Genomic DNA, 15677 nt, shown 5'->3' with positions numbered 1-15677 from the left:
TTGCAGCTTCTTCCAAGCACTTTGAAACACCACAGCACTCAGCAAAGGAGGCAGAAGGGCACAGCCAAGAGACCACAGTAAACACAGCGAGCATCAGGGAGGGCACCCATGCAAAGTGCTGGGTCCCCAGCCACCAAATTCCTTATTCTATAGGCAGGGTACCTGGTGCCCCTGAGGACACACTCAATTGAGGGTGAGTTTTGAATGGCAAGTTCCCAAATTAGTCCCTCGCCCTGTGTCTGCCCAACCGGCCAACCTGTACCTGTCCCCACCCTCCAACATGTGCCTGCCCATTCTGCCCATTCAGCCTGTCCCTGCACTCTCCTGCAGCCTGTGCCTGCCCTCCCCGACCCTCCACCGAGCCTGCCCTCACGTCCAGCCTGTGCTTAGCCTCCTGTCCCACCTTGCACCTGCCCTCCTGTCCAGCCCCAGTTCCTTTTTGGGGTCTGCACAGAGCCCCTCGTAAGCCTGTCTTGGACTCCAGAAGTAAATCTGCGCATATAACTGACTTCCCAAACCTGCTCACTGGGTTACTATTACCATAGTCGTTAAAAGGCGGAGCAGGAAAAATCACGAATGCATCCCTAAAGGGAAGGGCACTTCATTTAATTTTATTTCAGTTATTTGTATCGCGATAATTCCTCAGGGAGCAAAATGGAGCAGAGACTGTATCTGGGTGCAGATGATCTAAATACTAGAGACAATAAGGCCTACATTGTTGGAGACATTTAGAGAAAGAGATTTCTCTTAAGCTTCGTCAGAAATATAGGAAAAGTATCAAATGTCCAAAGGTGGGGGTGGAGGGGGAAGTGGAGTAACTTTGCTGAAAATGTTGGGGGGGACATGACATCTGAAAAAAGGTGCCCCAGCCAAATGAATGGGGACTAAATGGTGTGCCATGAAAGTTGTGGGGACAAACACCCCCGCGCCCCTTAAAATTACACCCATGGAGGGGGGCAGAGGTAGAGCATTTCAGGCACAAGGACTGAATACAGAAAAGCACCTATCGCAACGATGGGAAAAGCAGAGTTATAGGTTAAAGCAGGATGTATGGACCAACAACACATTTTGAGCTGACAACCATAAAATAGGTTGTGCTGGGGGATAGGGTGCAGAACCATGTGTTTAACCTACCCCCCATAGGTCTCAGTGTCAGGAAAATATCCTAGCAGGTTAAAGTGCCAGCTGTAGAAATGTGTGTGCCGTGCAAGCCATACATCTTCTTGGGGGATACTCGCAAAATCCTCATAGAAGGGTTGGGCTCACACGCTGTGCTCGCTCCTTCAGTGAAATATGGGGCCACTTTGAAAAAAAATTCCAGGGCCACTTTTGGTTCCCAGTCCAGCCCTGGTTGCAGCTCCTGGCATATGGGGGTTGGTGCTGCCTTCGTCTTGTGCTTCAATGTTGTTGAACCTGCCTTCACTAAAGCCAATGGCTGACAACTGGAACCCCTGGCTTTTTTCTGCTACTGCACTGCTTGGGGGTGTCATCCAGTCCCACTCCTCAGGTAATGGTCTGCTGCTCTCCTTGCTTGTTATGAATGGATAATAACTTCCTGGATCCATCTTAGAATAAATTAAAACAAAAAAGAAACTTCAGTGAGGTTGAAGACGGGAAGGGGAAAGAGAAACACATGGAATGGAATAAAGGGAGTTAAAAATGAGGGTAAATGGGGAAGGGAGAAAAATAGGTAAAAGTAAGCAGTTTGGTGGTTGTGGTGATGCTGGTGCTGGTAATAGTTTTGCTGCCTGTGGTGCTGCTTGTGCTGCTGCTCCTTCTGCTTTACCTGGACCACCTGCTGCACCTGCTGCGGATGCTCCTGGTTTCTATGTAACTCAAACTGGTGTGGTGGTGTGGTGGTTTCTGGGAGGCAATGTGCACTTATGTAGGAAGGGCAACGCAAGCCAGCCAATCACGTTGCTTCATTTTGCCCAAAAAGATTACGGGAAGCAAAGTATGACACAAAGTGCATGGGTGAAGACGCAAAGCACTCACTACGATTTGCCTAATGTGAAGCGTGACATTTAGTGCATGCACAAGTAAGCAGATCACACACGTTGCTTTACCCGAAATGAAGTGTGACTTAAGCATACATACCAACTCTCCCGATTTAGGCGGGAGGCTCTTGATTTTTCAATTAAAAATATTGCAATTTTTTACTTTCTCCAGCCTAAAATAACTAAATCATCAATGCAATCCAATGGCAACATTTCATTCTCCCGCTTTCTGTGGCAAAATCTCCCTCCGAGGTGCCAGAGAATATTGTGTGCATAAGGCACATGGGCAAGAGCAATCCCTGTGCTTGGCTTCACCTAAGGGATTGGGCAAGTGAAACATGATGCAAAGGGCATGTGCAACTGCACATGCTCTGTTTTGTCCAAAGAAAAGCATGCCATAAAGCAAAAATGCAAGCAATCAAAGCCTACTCTTTGTTTTACCCAAAGTACTTTGGGGTAGATCCTTATCCTCTGCAGGTGTCTCCCTCTGGAACAACCTCCCTGCCTCTCTGCATCTTGAGCTGGATCTCCTTAAGTTCCAGAAACTCCTCAAGACCTTCCTCTTTTCTTCATCTTTCTCTCTCCCTCTCCCCTGATAACCTCCTTTCTCTTCTCTCCTGCTTCCCTGCTTCCTTCTCCTCCCCACCCTGCTCAGTTTGCTGACTGGTCGCCTGGTGCACTTCCAGAGCCTCACAGGTCCCAGGCTCCCCCGCCAGTCCTGCACTTGCCTCTGGGCCTCTACACTCTGCTTGGCACTACTGCACTTGGAATATGCTCCATGAGAGGGTCAAGCACTCTGTACTTAACCCAGGCCCCTGCTGGACTGGACGCACTTGTCTCCCTGCCCCTCCCTTGCACTTCCTGTTATGCGCACTTGCACGACCTGAATGCACTAGGCCTAGCAAGTTTGTCTGTCATATCCTCGCTTTGTCTCCCCTTCCTAGCTGGGTTGTGCCTGAATACTCATGCATAGACGCATTAGATGACCGACCACCAATCAATCTGAAATGTCATCAGGTCTAGTACGGTAGTTTATTGTTCTGTATGTCCTTTTCCCTCCCCCGCCCCCCATTCCCCTCACTCTTTGTCATGCACTAACACTAGTAGATATCGCCTCTGGCCTAGTATACTAGTTATTGTTGTTAGATCATTCGGAATCTCCAAGGCTGAAGAATGATGACTGTATTCCCTTGTTCCCTTCCCTCCTTGAAGCGCTTTGATGCACTTCACCTGTGTATAAGCGCTTTGCAAATAAACAATTACAATTTACAATTACAAAGTGAAACAGACTGTAAAGTGTATGTGCAAAAAAAGAAGCCTGCATTTCGCCTTTCCCAAGGTGACTGCACAAAGTAAAGTGTGACGTAAAGCCCTTAAGCAAAGCAAATGAAAAGATTGGATGAGGAGTTGGGTGACATTTTAAATGGTTCATGCATCACCACTTTGCTCAGCCATTTTTGCATCATACCGCTCCACCACGTTGTGTGAAGTGATTCCAAGCAAATTTGGACCCAGGGCAGATGGAGCAACCGATCAGGTTTCTTGGATCACGGGCTGAATCTACCGATCAAAGCCTGTATTACGGGCAACCTGATAGTTGCCTCTCCTGCCCTGCCATCTTCCTTCTTATTTGTAATCCCCCCAGACACAGTGGGCCTCACTATAAGGTTGGCGGAAGGGGTTTACCGGCACCGGTAAAGGTGCCGGTGCCAGTAAACCCGTCCCGCCTACTACGAGGTCTCCACGCGGGACCCGCAATGGGCGCCTGCAAAAACCCGGCGTCCTTACCGGGTCCCGCGAGGGGACCTGGGAGCTAACAACGGGCCCGTCATTAACGGGCCCATTGTTAGCTCCATCCCCATTCCCATTGAGCCCTATGGGGGCTCGAATGGGAATGGGGATGGACCGGGTCCGGGTTCTTCGGACGGGGAATTACCAGGTCCGCCAAGGTTGCGATGGTCCGGTAATTCCTCATTCGAGGAATGCGGGCCCGGATTGCGGTATGGAGGCAGCCATGGCGCTAATAGCACCATGGCTACCTCCATACTCGTAATGAGGCACAGTTACTTGATTACTGCAGCAGCGTTGCCCACCACTGTTGCCGCTGCCTCAGCTCCGTTGTCTGCTGCGTTGTCTTCAGTGAGTATTTAGTTTCAATGATATGATATTTTATTTGTATCGCGCCCAGACACAAGTGTTTCAGAGCATGACGAGGCAAGGGAGGGGAAACAAGGGAGGAACAAAACAGCGATCTTACTAGGCCCAGTGACATTGAGAACATGCAAGTGCAGGGGAGAGGGAAGGGGGAAAGTGCAACGGGCAGGGGAGAGTGGAAAGTGCTGAACACGTGATAGAACAACAACAGGTAGTGCGTCCCGTTCATTTTAGCAAAATCCTTTGCTCTTAGAACCCCGGGTTACCAGATTCGCAACCCGGGGTGCTAATTGCAATAATCACCCTTTCCACCTGCTTGAACGGGTGGTAGCGGTCCGGTGGCTGAGTTAAAGGCCCAAGCATAGAGCAAGCAAATTTCTGTGAATTCTGTGAATTTCAGATAAGACTTTTGAATGCCAAAATTCAGTAATTTTGCCACCCCTCTCCCCACCGTGTATGAATACATTTAAAGTAGTATGGCGTCCACGGGAAAATTCCCACCATTGAGATAAAGGGAGTTTTGTAGGTGTGTGATTGGGGGAAGCAGAGATTAAGAAATGAGTGTCTCCAAGGAGGCAAATGTGCAATATCATGTTTGTATGAACTACATTTTGTGGAAATCATCTACATTCTTTTTACATTGAACTCCAGGGACATCATTTCACCAAAATGCCAGGGGTAGCGGAAGTGACATCACACGGCCCTTGACCTCTGATGACATCACAGGAATTGATGTCATTTGAACCCACTCCGAAGTGACATCACAGGAAGCGATGGAACATGACCTTTCAAGTGGTATCACATACCATTGTTCCTAAGTACACTACGAAGAATATGGTTACGATATCACTGTAATGTGATATACACTTTATACAACAATGGATCACCATATGTATCATTAATATCAGTGTCTATAGGCCCATATTATCAAAATACTGTGAATGCAAGCATGCTTCCAAGGCCAAATGATAATGATGTGTTATTATATATGCTTAAGGGCTTAATATAGAACAGATACACATACAATATCACCCAACCTGTTCTGGTACTCATTTAGCAACTTCAGAAGGATGAAAGGCTGAGTTAGCCTTGTTCGAACCTGCAAACTGCAGATCACACACATCACAGCAGCGAGTGTCCAACCCACTGACCTATTTTACCAGCTATAGCTATAGTAAAATACGCAATTACATGTCTGAATGTTCTCAAAGTAAGAAAGCAAATTACACTCTGTAGTGGATACCATTAAACTGGTAACTGAGATTTAACAGCAGGCCAGTTCATCTGCAGCTCTGGTGCAAAGTTGGCCACACGTCAAGCTTGCGTGGATCTACTTTTCAGGCTTCAGTGGTTGGCAAAATACATACCATTGGGAGGGTTCCTAACTGTATATTAAAGAATTTAGAGTAGCGCAGTGAAACCAGCACACTTACACGGCATCCTGTGCGCTGAGCACTCATACTCCTACCTCCTACATGTAAACAAACAAACATCCTGAACAGCATGCCATGGAGATAGGAAGATAGACATGTTACAACAAAGCATTCATTGTGGCACAATGAAATCAAGGGCCACTTTATGTGCTATGGTCAAACATTTCTACACTGTACACAAGATTTAAGGCACAAAGATTTTGTCTAGTAACCGAGGACACCGAGATGAAATGTCTTGTGGTGATCATAAAAGAGACAATGGCACCAAAAAACATGTTATAACTGCAACGTACATCGTCCGAAAGGATGCTTATTCTACTCTAAATGTTTCTTCGAAGTTTTTGGTTGCATTGTGAATTTGAGGTGTTTAAGAACAGACTAAATCAGTGACTCACCCCCTGAGGTGTGCCTGAAATAAGCCTTTAATGAGTCTAGCAATTATTGTATATAATTCAAGAAAGATAAATTGTTATTCCTATTCTTTCTTATTTAGGGTCATTGCTCAAAGTGTTACACTTGTGGAACCCCCCCCCCTTTTTTAAGAGTCCTGAACTAGAAAGCAGCCACTCCACAAACAAAGAGCCACATGGCACTGGCCACAGCCCATGAGCTTCAATTAAAACATTTTTTTTAATTAATACAACGTTTTTTTGTAACTATGTATAGGGGGTAGCAAGGGAGACCACAGGGGTAGCAAGGGAGACCTCAGGGGTATCAGGTGAGACCCCTGGTGACCCCCAAACGACGTCCCTGTTGAACTCCTTTGCTTTGACTACTAAATTTACTTCTTGGTGTTAAGTTTATGCATTTGTTTGGTTTAATTGATTGGCAATAAAAAAATATAAATAAAGGACTGCATTAGGTTTCTCAACAGTGGGGGTGCATGGCTTTTAGCCGCCTTCGGTGACGTGATACTTTGATGCACACTCGACCCAAAATGAGGGGCTAATAGACAATTGGCAAATGTTCACTTGCCCTAGAAAAGACTTGGCATCTCATTGGGAAATCGGTTAGTCCCAGCTGGTTCATACAAAGGTATGGAGGCCATTCCATCTCTCTTCAAGGTCTAGTCTGCTGGAGCGCCCTTCTTATCGTTATCGAGGATGATTCCGGTTACTTCCGGTTCTCAAAGTAGCTGAAAACCCACATATTCATCTGCATTTCTGAAACCCTGTTACCCTTTCTGTTTCTCGTCTTGCCTGTTCTGGGGCTCAACCTCGTCCCCTCTTTCCATCTCCCCCTCCCCAGGCTGAACTCGTTTTGGAGTGCTTTGAGGCAGATCACTTGCTTAGAAAGATTGACAATGTCCAGTAACAGCATCTGAGAAGAAAAAAGAGACTTGCAGACTGCCACAGAACTCTAACCATAACTGTAACCATAACTATAACTAAATGCCACATCATATCGCAATTCTACGAGTTTGCCCTCAAATAGTACCATTAAGTATGTGGCAGAAAAGTTGAAAAACATGCACTTTTCAAACCCTCAGCAAATCACTGCGGAAGTGTCTCTTATGGGAATAAATATGACTGTTATTCCCGAGGGGGCATACATTGAGACATCTAATATGAGGTTCTTTGCTGCTGTAAGTAAATCGAGCATATTTGAGTTTTGAAAACCTCAAACGTGGGAGCCCTGTTTATCGATCTGGCTGGCCGGAGACACACTGCATCACATTTCTGAACCTTGTAGTACTGGGGTTGTTTCCATAGAAAGGGCGTGAGCTGCTCTGGAGCGCCACCTAGTGGCCGTAATCGGAGCTGGCGTTGTGTTGAGTGCCCGTGGATGTGGGGAGCAGTTTCTTTTTATAAGAGAGCCCATGGTTAAAAGGAGTCTCTTTAGTCTATCCATAGGGGGCATAGCAGAAAATGTTAACTCTGACGTGTGAGAGGCTATGCTGGTTTTGCAGAAAAGACCAAGCGGAAGAATGTGGACGGCATTTGCAGTCTTCCTGTTTCTAAACATTGGTCAACAAAATGGCCGGCCTCTGAATTGCTATGCGCATTCCACCGAGCAAACAAAGCCCAATAAAAACGTGTAATGATGATGTAGTGTAAAAAAAAAAACAGGCTTCCCCTCATGGCTCGCTGCCTCGCTGCTGTCCTACCTGTCTCTGGAAAGCCTTTCCTGTCATTAAGCCAGTTTATGGCACCTGGTTACACAGTAATCCACAAGCCAGGCCCCTTGAGTGATCCTGCGATGGCCATTCCAGGGCGAGCTGTGCTTGCGTATTGGGCAGAGGAAGGGCTGTGAGAATAACACTGTTCAGGAGACAGCTCTGTCTTTCGAGTAAGAGCGAAGTTTGTTGAGCTCGAGGGCAAAAGTCGCGGAGGGAGACAACGAAAGAAAGAGGTAGGAAAGAGAGATAGCGTGAGGGAAAAGAACGACTGAGAGAGGAGAGGGGAACGGAAAGAGGAATAAAAGAGAAACAAGGAACACGAATAGAGGCTTCCTATAAGGAACGTGTAGAAGAATGCAGCCATATTTCAGGACCAGCAACAATAACAATTATTACGTAAACTGGAGGAAGAAAGCAATAGGATAACGCGTTGTAAAGGAGGAAAGACAGAGAAGGGAGGAGAAAAGAAAAATATTAAACAGAGAAATCAAAGAACAGGTTACAAAGTAAAGTCAAGGAGAAAAAGAGAGATGAGTTTGTGAGAGAAAGAAAATGTGGATTTGCGAGAGACCCCCAATGATAAGAGGGGATTGAACTAGGGAGAAACTCGAACCAAAGAAGCACAATATGAGGGAACAGAGAATGGATGAGAGTATGGGAACAAGGAAGGAAAGGCATGACATGGTAGACTTTCGCTGCTAGTAGCTTTGTGAGCTGACAGTGGAGAGGAGACGTGGTAGGGAGAAGAGCCACAGTGCACTGAGATTACAGGGCAAGGGCGAGACATGTATGTTTGGAAGGCCACGGCAGATAAGACACATCAGAGAGACTTTGGGATCTTCGGGAAAGCAGGGACGGCACAGCAGGGGAAAGGGACATTTCCAGAAAAATACGAAGCAGCACCACGGACATGTGATTAGACCTGTTTTTTTTTTCCTTTTTGTTTTTATCAGTGGTGCACACCTGTTGTACACCAAACCCCGGCAGCGCCCTTCAACGCGGAAGGCTCCTGAACACCTCTTTTAGAGGTGTTTCTTCTGGTGAAACCAGTGCAGGACCAGCCAGAGTCTGTCAGTAGAATCCACAGGTGCAGACCAAGCTTTTGGGGGCGGAGAGTCTCGATGGATTCCCCCACTGGCCCTTTGCGAGAAGCAGGCTGGATGCGAAAGACTCTACTCCACTCTTTAAATAAGAAAGAGCGCTGAGAGCCTTGCACGGCACACAACAAGCTGCAGCAAGCAGTTCCCGCCAACCTCTCCAGTGGATGCCTGTATCTTTCCACCAATGTTTCTATCCAGAAAAAAGGGCAAGTATCATGATTGGGACAAGGTATGCCACCACTGTAACAAATGGATCACATTTGTTCTGACTGCCAATTTGGATATTATGTTTTCCGTACTAAAACGTATGGAATGTTTTGTTTAAACACCCCAATAATTTGGGCAGATTTCATTGATTTTGGATTATCCAGAGCAAAGTCATTATCAGGAGAGCCCTTCAATCAGTGGAGTTTGCCCGATCCAAGGTCAAGCAAGAGGCTACGGGTGACTTATGCCACGTGGTTCACGCCCTCCTCTGCCACCACCCTGTGAATGTAGATAGCAGTGCATTACTCCAGCAGTCACGCACGCAGGCGATTGGAGGAAACTATGTGGCTCCAAAACACAATGGGATTTGGTGATTTAAGTCAAACGAGCTTGCCCTCTTCTTGCTGGCCAGTGGGAAGTGTGTCCATGGAGCAGCGTGAGCAGCAGAAGAGGCCAGTGTTATCCCATTCCATTGAGAAGATTCTACGGAAGCCCGAGTGCACTGCCTCAGGAGCAGAGGCCACAGAAGCCGCGGCTCCAGGGCCCGACCTCAGCAAGAAACATGGCCACAGTGAGTACAAGGGTGCTGCTGGGTCTTTCTTCACGACAGAGAAGAAGTCATGATTTACAAGGACTTTCATATTCTCTCGTTCTATGTTTCTGCTATCAACCTGTGTTGCTGCGTGTCGTCTTGCTTCCAAGGCGAGCACATTGCCTCTGAGCTATCCTCCCCAGACAATATGGAGACTGCAGTCTTCTTCATTCCCCATCCTGGCATCCATCCTCCTTTCATAAGGACTCTCTCCTTACATCTTTACATCCAGCTCTCACATTCCCTTCAAAGCTTTTTGTTTTCAGCTTCCTCATCCCTTGGTCCGCTTCCCCCATCAGAGCCTCACTGACCAGTTCCCACAAGCTTCCAACGAGAACCCATCACCACTTCACTCGTGTGTTACCTCTTTTTTCCCATGCTGCCTACATTGTGTGTCATACCCTACCAGTGCTCATACCCCTTTCACATTCCCTTCAAATCTTTTTACTTTCAGCTTCCTCGTCCCTTGCTCCGCATCCCCCATCAGAGCCTCAATGACCTGTTCCCACAAGCTTCCGACGAGAACCCATCACCCCTTCACTCGCATGTCACCTCTTTTTTCCAATGCAGCTTACATTGTGTGTCACACGGCCTCCCTCCCTACCAGTGCTCCTACCCCTTTCACTCACCACTAAGCACCTCTTACTTGACTTGTCCCCATCCTGCTTTCTAATCCCACCTGCACGCCCAACAGCAGGTGCAGCACAGTCAGTCCTTCTGGACTGACTCTAGGCTGGGGAGGATAGCTCAGTGGCAACGTTCTCGCCTTGGAAACAAGACGACACGGAGCAACAAAGGTTCGATCCCAGGGTCTGCGCTTAGAAACCTCTGGGTATTAAGCGCCGTAGCATTTATAGTATCTATCTGTACTGAGTGCACACTGTGCAGATAGTGGAATATTGGGAAATCATTTAGAATGATAAGGGACATTATTGTTCCAATAGCTACAGTTGGGGAGCAGAGACGATTTTATGGGAGGGCAAAAGGGGCACTTGCCCAAGGCCCCCACCTTGGAGGGGGGCCCCACAAGGCAGCCTGATCTGAAGACGTAAGATTCAATTGTTCACCAGTCTTAAATAGCACACGTTAGGACATTTTATGCAGCGCTTGTGAAGCTTTAAACCCATTGCCTTTCTGTTTTGACAAGTACATTCTGCCTTGATCAATTCATCATGTATTGCTTTCTGTGTTCACTGTGCTATACATAGTTTGTGTGTTCCTTACTGCACAAATCTGTAGCATTATTTCCTTCCTGTGGAAATTATGTTGCTCATGTGCAATAGGCAACAGTGAAATGGATATTGATGAATTGAGTGCCACAATGGTTCAGAAGTTAGCTCAGTGTGTGAAGCACCCATTGCAGAAATATGTGTTCATATGCAAAATTAGAATATCATATTCCAGCAAGGATGGCTGAGCCTTTCCTATGTCGGAAGTTTATAAATCTGCCTGCATATGCACTTGGTTTTGCAGAACAACATCTGCTATTATCAGCAATGTACCTGCACCAGATAGGGGTTGCTATAAAAACTAACATATCATCCGTGTTGTGAAGGTCTAGAAATTGGTTTGTTCAGCTGGGGTGTTCTAAAACCTAGCCAATTACCTCCAACAATGGCATAAACTGTTAGCCCAAGAGGTGATTAAGTATCCAAATTCAAGACTATGGAATGAAGACGTTCATGCTTGTATCCTGGATTTGCCAGCAGACGATACAGTGATCCTGGTAAAATCATCTAATATATCTTACATTACTGTGGTGTTTTCTGTGAGGTTTGCCTTCTTGCATGCTGCTGGTATCGTTTAGCCCATTACTTGATCATTCTTCTTATGTAGGCCATTTGGGCCGAAGGGTTGGTAGACAGAAGAGAGTAGACCATATGTTGCAGGCCTCAGGCAAGCATATTTTAAGGTCTGCGTGTTTGACACAAAAAACACGGTTTGCTTTTTGGTAAAAGTGCAAGGTTTTTATGCACATTTATAAATGAAAATGCCACAATCCATTGTTTTGGAAGTAATTAAAGCTTTAAAATACAAAAGACAAACCCAGATTAAATGTGTTAAATCACATAGATTGGCATGCTGGTTCTTATATACATCCCTTGATGATGGAGAGAATGAAGCTAGAATCATTCTCATTTTGCATAACACCCTTCTATAATATTTTGTTTAAAAATTGTCATGTTTGGTCATGTGATTTGTGTACTTTTCAAGTCTGTTTTTATAAAATGAGATTGTTTTAGTTCATGGTAAGAACTAGAAAAGAACGTGTTCAAATTCAGAAATTGCAGAGATGGCACAAGTCTCAGCTTCACCCCTTCACCCCTTAACCAATGTGTGATCCTGGGCATCTCATTTAATCTTGTATTGCCTGACCTCTCAATATTACCAGTCCCTAAACCTTTCAAAATTGTCAGCGCTTCAGAGTGATTTCCTTCTCATGGTATGATCTTCATAAAAAGCATTATTCATGGTTTCCCTGTGTTAATAGTGAGCATATTTATATCGCACACCACATGCATTTGTTCCTTTGATATCTAATGGCAACACTATTTGAAAACCATATCCCACTTCTAATCCCAGTCTGTCTGGTTAAAGACACTTTCCTGCTAGCGTCCAATCTACCTCCACTATTCATTCTACTGTATGTGTAGCATTTTGTTCCTTCCAATTATTGGTCTCTATCCGTGCATGAGCACGTTTGCATTCTGTGAGGCAGCTAACGTGAGTTCTCTGTCTATTACGGGTCACATGTACCTTTTACATACGGTCCTGCATTAATACTGCAGGCTGCATTCCTTCCTGGATGTTATTGATAAAATGTATCCTGTATGTACTAGAACAGTAACCTCTTTGTTGACTGCTAATGTTGGCCTTCAAATGCTACTTGTTTATCATTCTGATTAGAGCAAGAATGAAGAGGGTAAGGGTATTTAAAGGGAGTAAACATGCTTATTATGCAGCGAGACAGCATATCAACTTATAGGTTGTGAGTGCAATGGGTGGGGGGCGCGACCAGTATTCTTGATTCCTTAATTCCTTAATTCCTTTGGGTTGGTGGTGGGGGGCCCCAAAAATGTCTGTGCCCAGGGCCCCAAAAGTGCTTAATATGGCCCTGTTGGGGAGACAGGATGGGAGAACCTAACTGAAATGATGCTACCTATTTAGCCCCTCCCTTTGCTACTTAACTTGCCCTGTAACTTGTGAATAAACGTACTCCTTTTTATATATTGAAGTCTCCAGTGCCTTACCCGATTCCTGATGACTTCTTACATCTTCCAATACTACAAGCGCGTTATAAATAACCTATCATATCATCAACATTCTGTTGTCAATCGTCTTGTAATTACTCACCTCATCGTTCCATCATCTCTCTCCTGCAGTACCCATCTCCCTGTTCCCCCCTCTTCTGGCTCTCACTGGCTTCCAATTTCATTTCTGACCCCCACCAGCCTATGTATCCCTTCTTTTTCTGTCCCTCGTCAGCAATGGCTCCCACTGTCTTTATTGGGGCTTTTATGTTCCCCTTCCCCATCAGACTCTTAAACCAAACTCCATAGGCCCTAATTACAAGTTTGGGGCTAGTGGTAAAACAGCTGTTATTTTATAATACCGGAGGTTTTACCAATATGCCAATTTCCGGGGTTCGGATATCACCCTGAGCAAATACACCTGCTTTTGTGCAGAGGTAATGGCCTCCACACAAGAGCATTTCCACGTACAGTAATTATCACATGCGGTAATTACTAAAATGCAGTAATTTGCAATCCCCATGGAGACAATTGAAGGGCCCAATTTGCTCGAAGTCATGCAAACCTTTCAAGTTAGTGAATGTGGTAACATGAGTTCCATTTGACGGTATTACTTGAGGTAATACAGCCAAGCTCGTAATCAGGCCGTCAAGAGTCTTTTACGCTGTGCCTGATTATGCTGTCAAACGAAATTTCTGTTACTGCATGCAGTCATTTCAATCTCCTTCTTGGTGGAGCTTATCTAGCACCTCATTGCATCCTGTTTGCACCAATACTTTCACAACGATTCCTCCCCATCCTCCACTCACGTTCCTCGTTGAGGCATCCTTCCTTTATCCTCCCAGCTTTCAGCTCAATCTGCCTTCTTCACATCTTTCTTTCACACTCCTAACTACTCCCAAATGTCTAGGCAAATGGCATATCACACACTTCCGAGAGCTTCAATTACATATAATGTTTTCAGTTGTGGCTCTGTGGTGGCACATTAGGGGCACCTGGTGATGAATATATACATAAAGCATCCTGTTTGTTACAAGGGGGGTGGTAATTCAGAGGAAGAAACCTTCCGCAGCTGTCTTGGGGCCACATAGCCTTGACTTATAGCTGATGATCTAGAGCCCCTTGTGAAGAAACATAGGGTTGGACCTCAGGTGGGGCTTTTTGTGATGCAGTTTTGTTTTATGGGTGTTGCCTTATCACCACCTTGTGATGGTGCATAGGTTTGGCTCATAATTGGGGCTTTATGGTCAAAAAGAGGGAGTGAAGGGTCGATATTTTTGTAGATATTTGCGATGCAGCAACTAACAGTTGGATCGTGCGGAAAGGCACCCAGGGTGGGGTCAGAGCAGAGCAGGGGCGCTTCACTCCTCTCCTGCAGTGGTGGTCAGGCTACCACCGTGGTCTGTCTCCCTTGGGCCTGGGTGACACTCTCCATCATTTAAGGAGATCCAAATATGCAGAGCGAAAACTGTTGGCTCATTTTTTAAGTTAATAACGTTTTATTTTATTTTTATTCAAATTACAAACCAGTAGTCTCCAATATAACAGTGAACAATTCATAAATAATTTAACATTTGAAATACAGTCCATAATAAGGCAACTAGATAACAATGAAATAAAATAATTATATTATAAGGTATCAGTATAAAAAACTGTATACATATTCTAGCTTTCAAGTGGCACGGTATTGGAACTGGTTATATTCAATTGGTTAAACTTTTATATTGTGATCCAAAGGCGTCTATATCAATGGTCAATTTTCTCCAACGATTTGCCCTTCATAGAGGTACAAGACAAGGCTGTCCCCTGTCCCCTATTTGATCTGTTTTGGCCCTTGACCCTCTATAAGAGTTAATACGAATAAATAAAGATATTGTAGGCATTAATTGTAGCAATTCTGAATTCAAACTTGCTGCATATGCTGATGGCATACTTTTTTTTTTTTTTTTTAGAAAATCTGAGCACAACACTCCCTCATTTACTGGTTATGATTGATTTTTTCTCCCATTTCTCGGGTATAAGTTAAATAAAGACATGTCTGAGATGCTTCCACTCAATGTTTACTGTATAAAACGTTTGGCTCCTTTAACGCGTACCACTGCTCAGAAAAGGAGTTCATGGAAAATAGAAAAGAGGGATGAGATATCGTGTAGTGGAGGAAAGGAATAATTGCATATGTGTCAGAAAGAAGCTAGAATGTAAAGGGGGTATTCAATATTGAAGTTCTGAAAAATATAAACATGTTCAACCAATAGGAAAAATTACTAGCTGCCATTAAGCCCCTCTGAAAGCAACTCTTTCCAGGTTGCTACACCAGTGAAATCTTTCCGCACTTGGTTCTTTGGAGCAAGAGGGCCGGGGCTCTCAAAGGCCACAGCTCCTGATTTCCAGATCGATCACGCCACTTCGCTTCATATGATCATATGATCATATGTTCATATATCACAACATGCAATAGATGTTGGACACCATTTGCTTTTCTGTAAATCAGCCATTTATTCTAAGCATAATTCAGGTAATGACGTATATGCTTTGTACTCTTAAGCTCTTTCGATGAGATTGATGCTTATGTTTAAGATGACCTATGTAAAAGGTATATTGATCCTTGTGCAATTACCAATCCAGTTATATGTGAGCATTTAGCTACTTTTCTATCAATATTGCCATTCCATAGCACCCAGCATAAAACAGATGTACTGCAACACTGGCATAATAAAATGTGCCAAACACGAGGCCGCCGCAGTATGTTCTGTGGATAATTTACCCACATGTCAATGGCAAAGCTATTGTAATCAGCACACCAGTGTTGTTAAAGTGAGATCAT

At 45.0% G+C, this 15677-nt stretch overlaps 1 protein-coding gene and 1 long non-coding RNA gene across 2 annotated transcripts in view; one reads left to right on the top strand and one right to left on the bottom strand.

Moving 5' to 3' along the window:
- LOC138513710 (uncharacterized) overlaps positions 1-15677 on the bottom strand; it is a 107308-nt gene that overhangs the window by 6347 nt on the left and 85284 nt on the right. The gene's annotated exons all lie outside the window — the stretch shown is intronic.
- Positions 7867-15677, top strand: part of ISX (intestine specific homeobox) — a 73620-nt gene continuing 65809 nt past the window's right edge. The window contains exon 1 of the mRNA XM_069628783.1: positions 7867-9581. Within this exon, the coding sequence (XP_069484884.1) occupies positions 9353-9581 (229 nt within the window). The 5' untranslated portion in view covers positions 7867-9352. The remainder of the gene's footprint in view (positions 9582-15677) is intronic.

This window comes from Ambystoma mexicanum, chromosome 12 (assembly GCF_040938575.1).
Source record: "Ambystoma mexicanum isolate Mex_15411 chromosome 12, UKY_AmexF1_1, whole genome shotgun sequence".
Classification (NCBI taxonomy): Eukaryota; Metazoa; Chordata; class Amphibia; order Caudata; family Ambystomatidae; genus Ambystoma; species Ambystoma mexicanum.
This window is presented reverse-complemented; position numbering and strand designations above follow the sequence as displayed.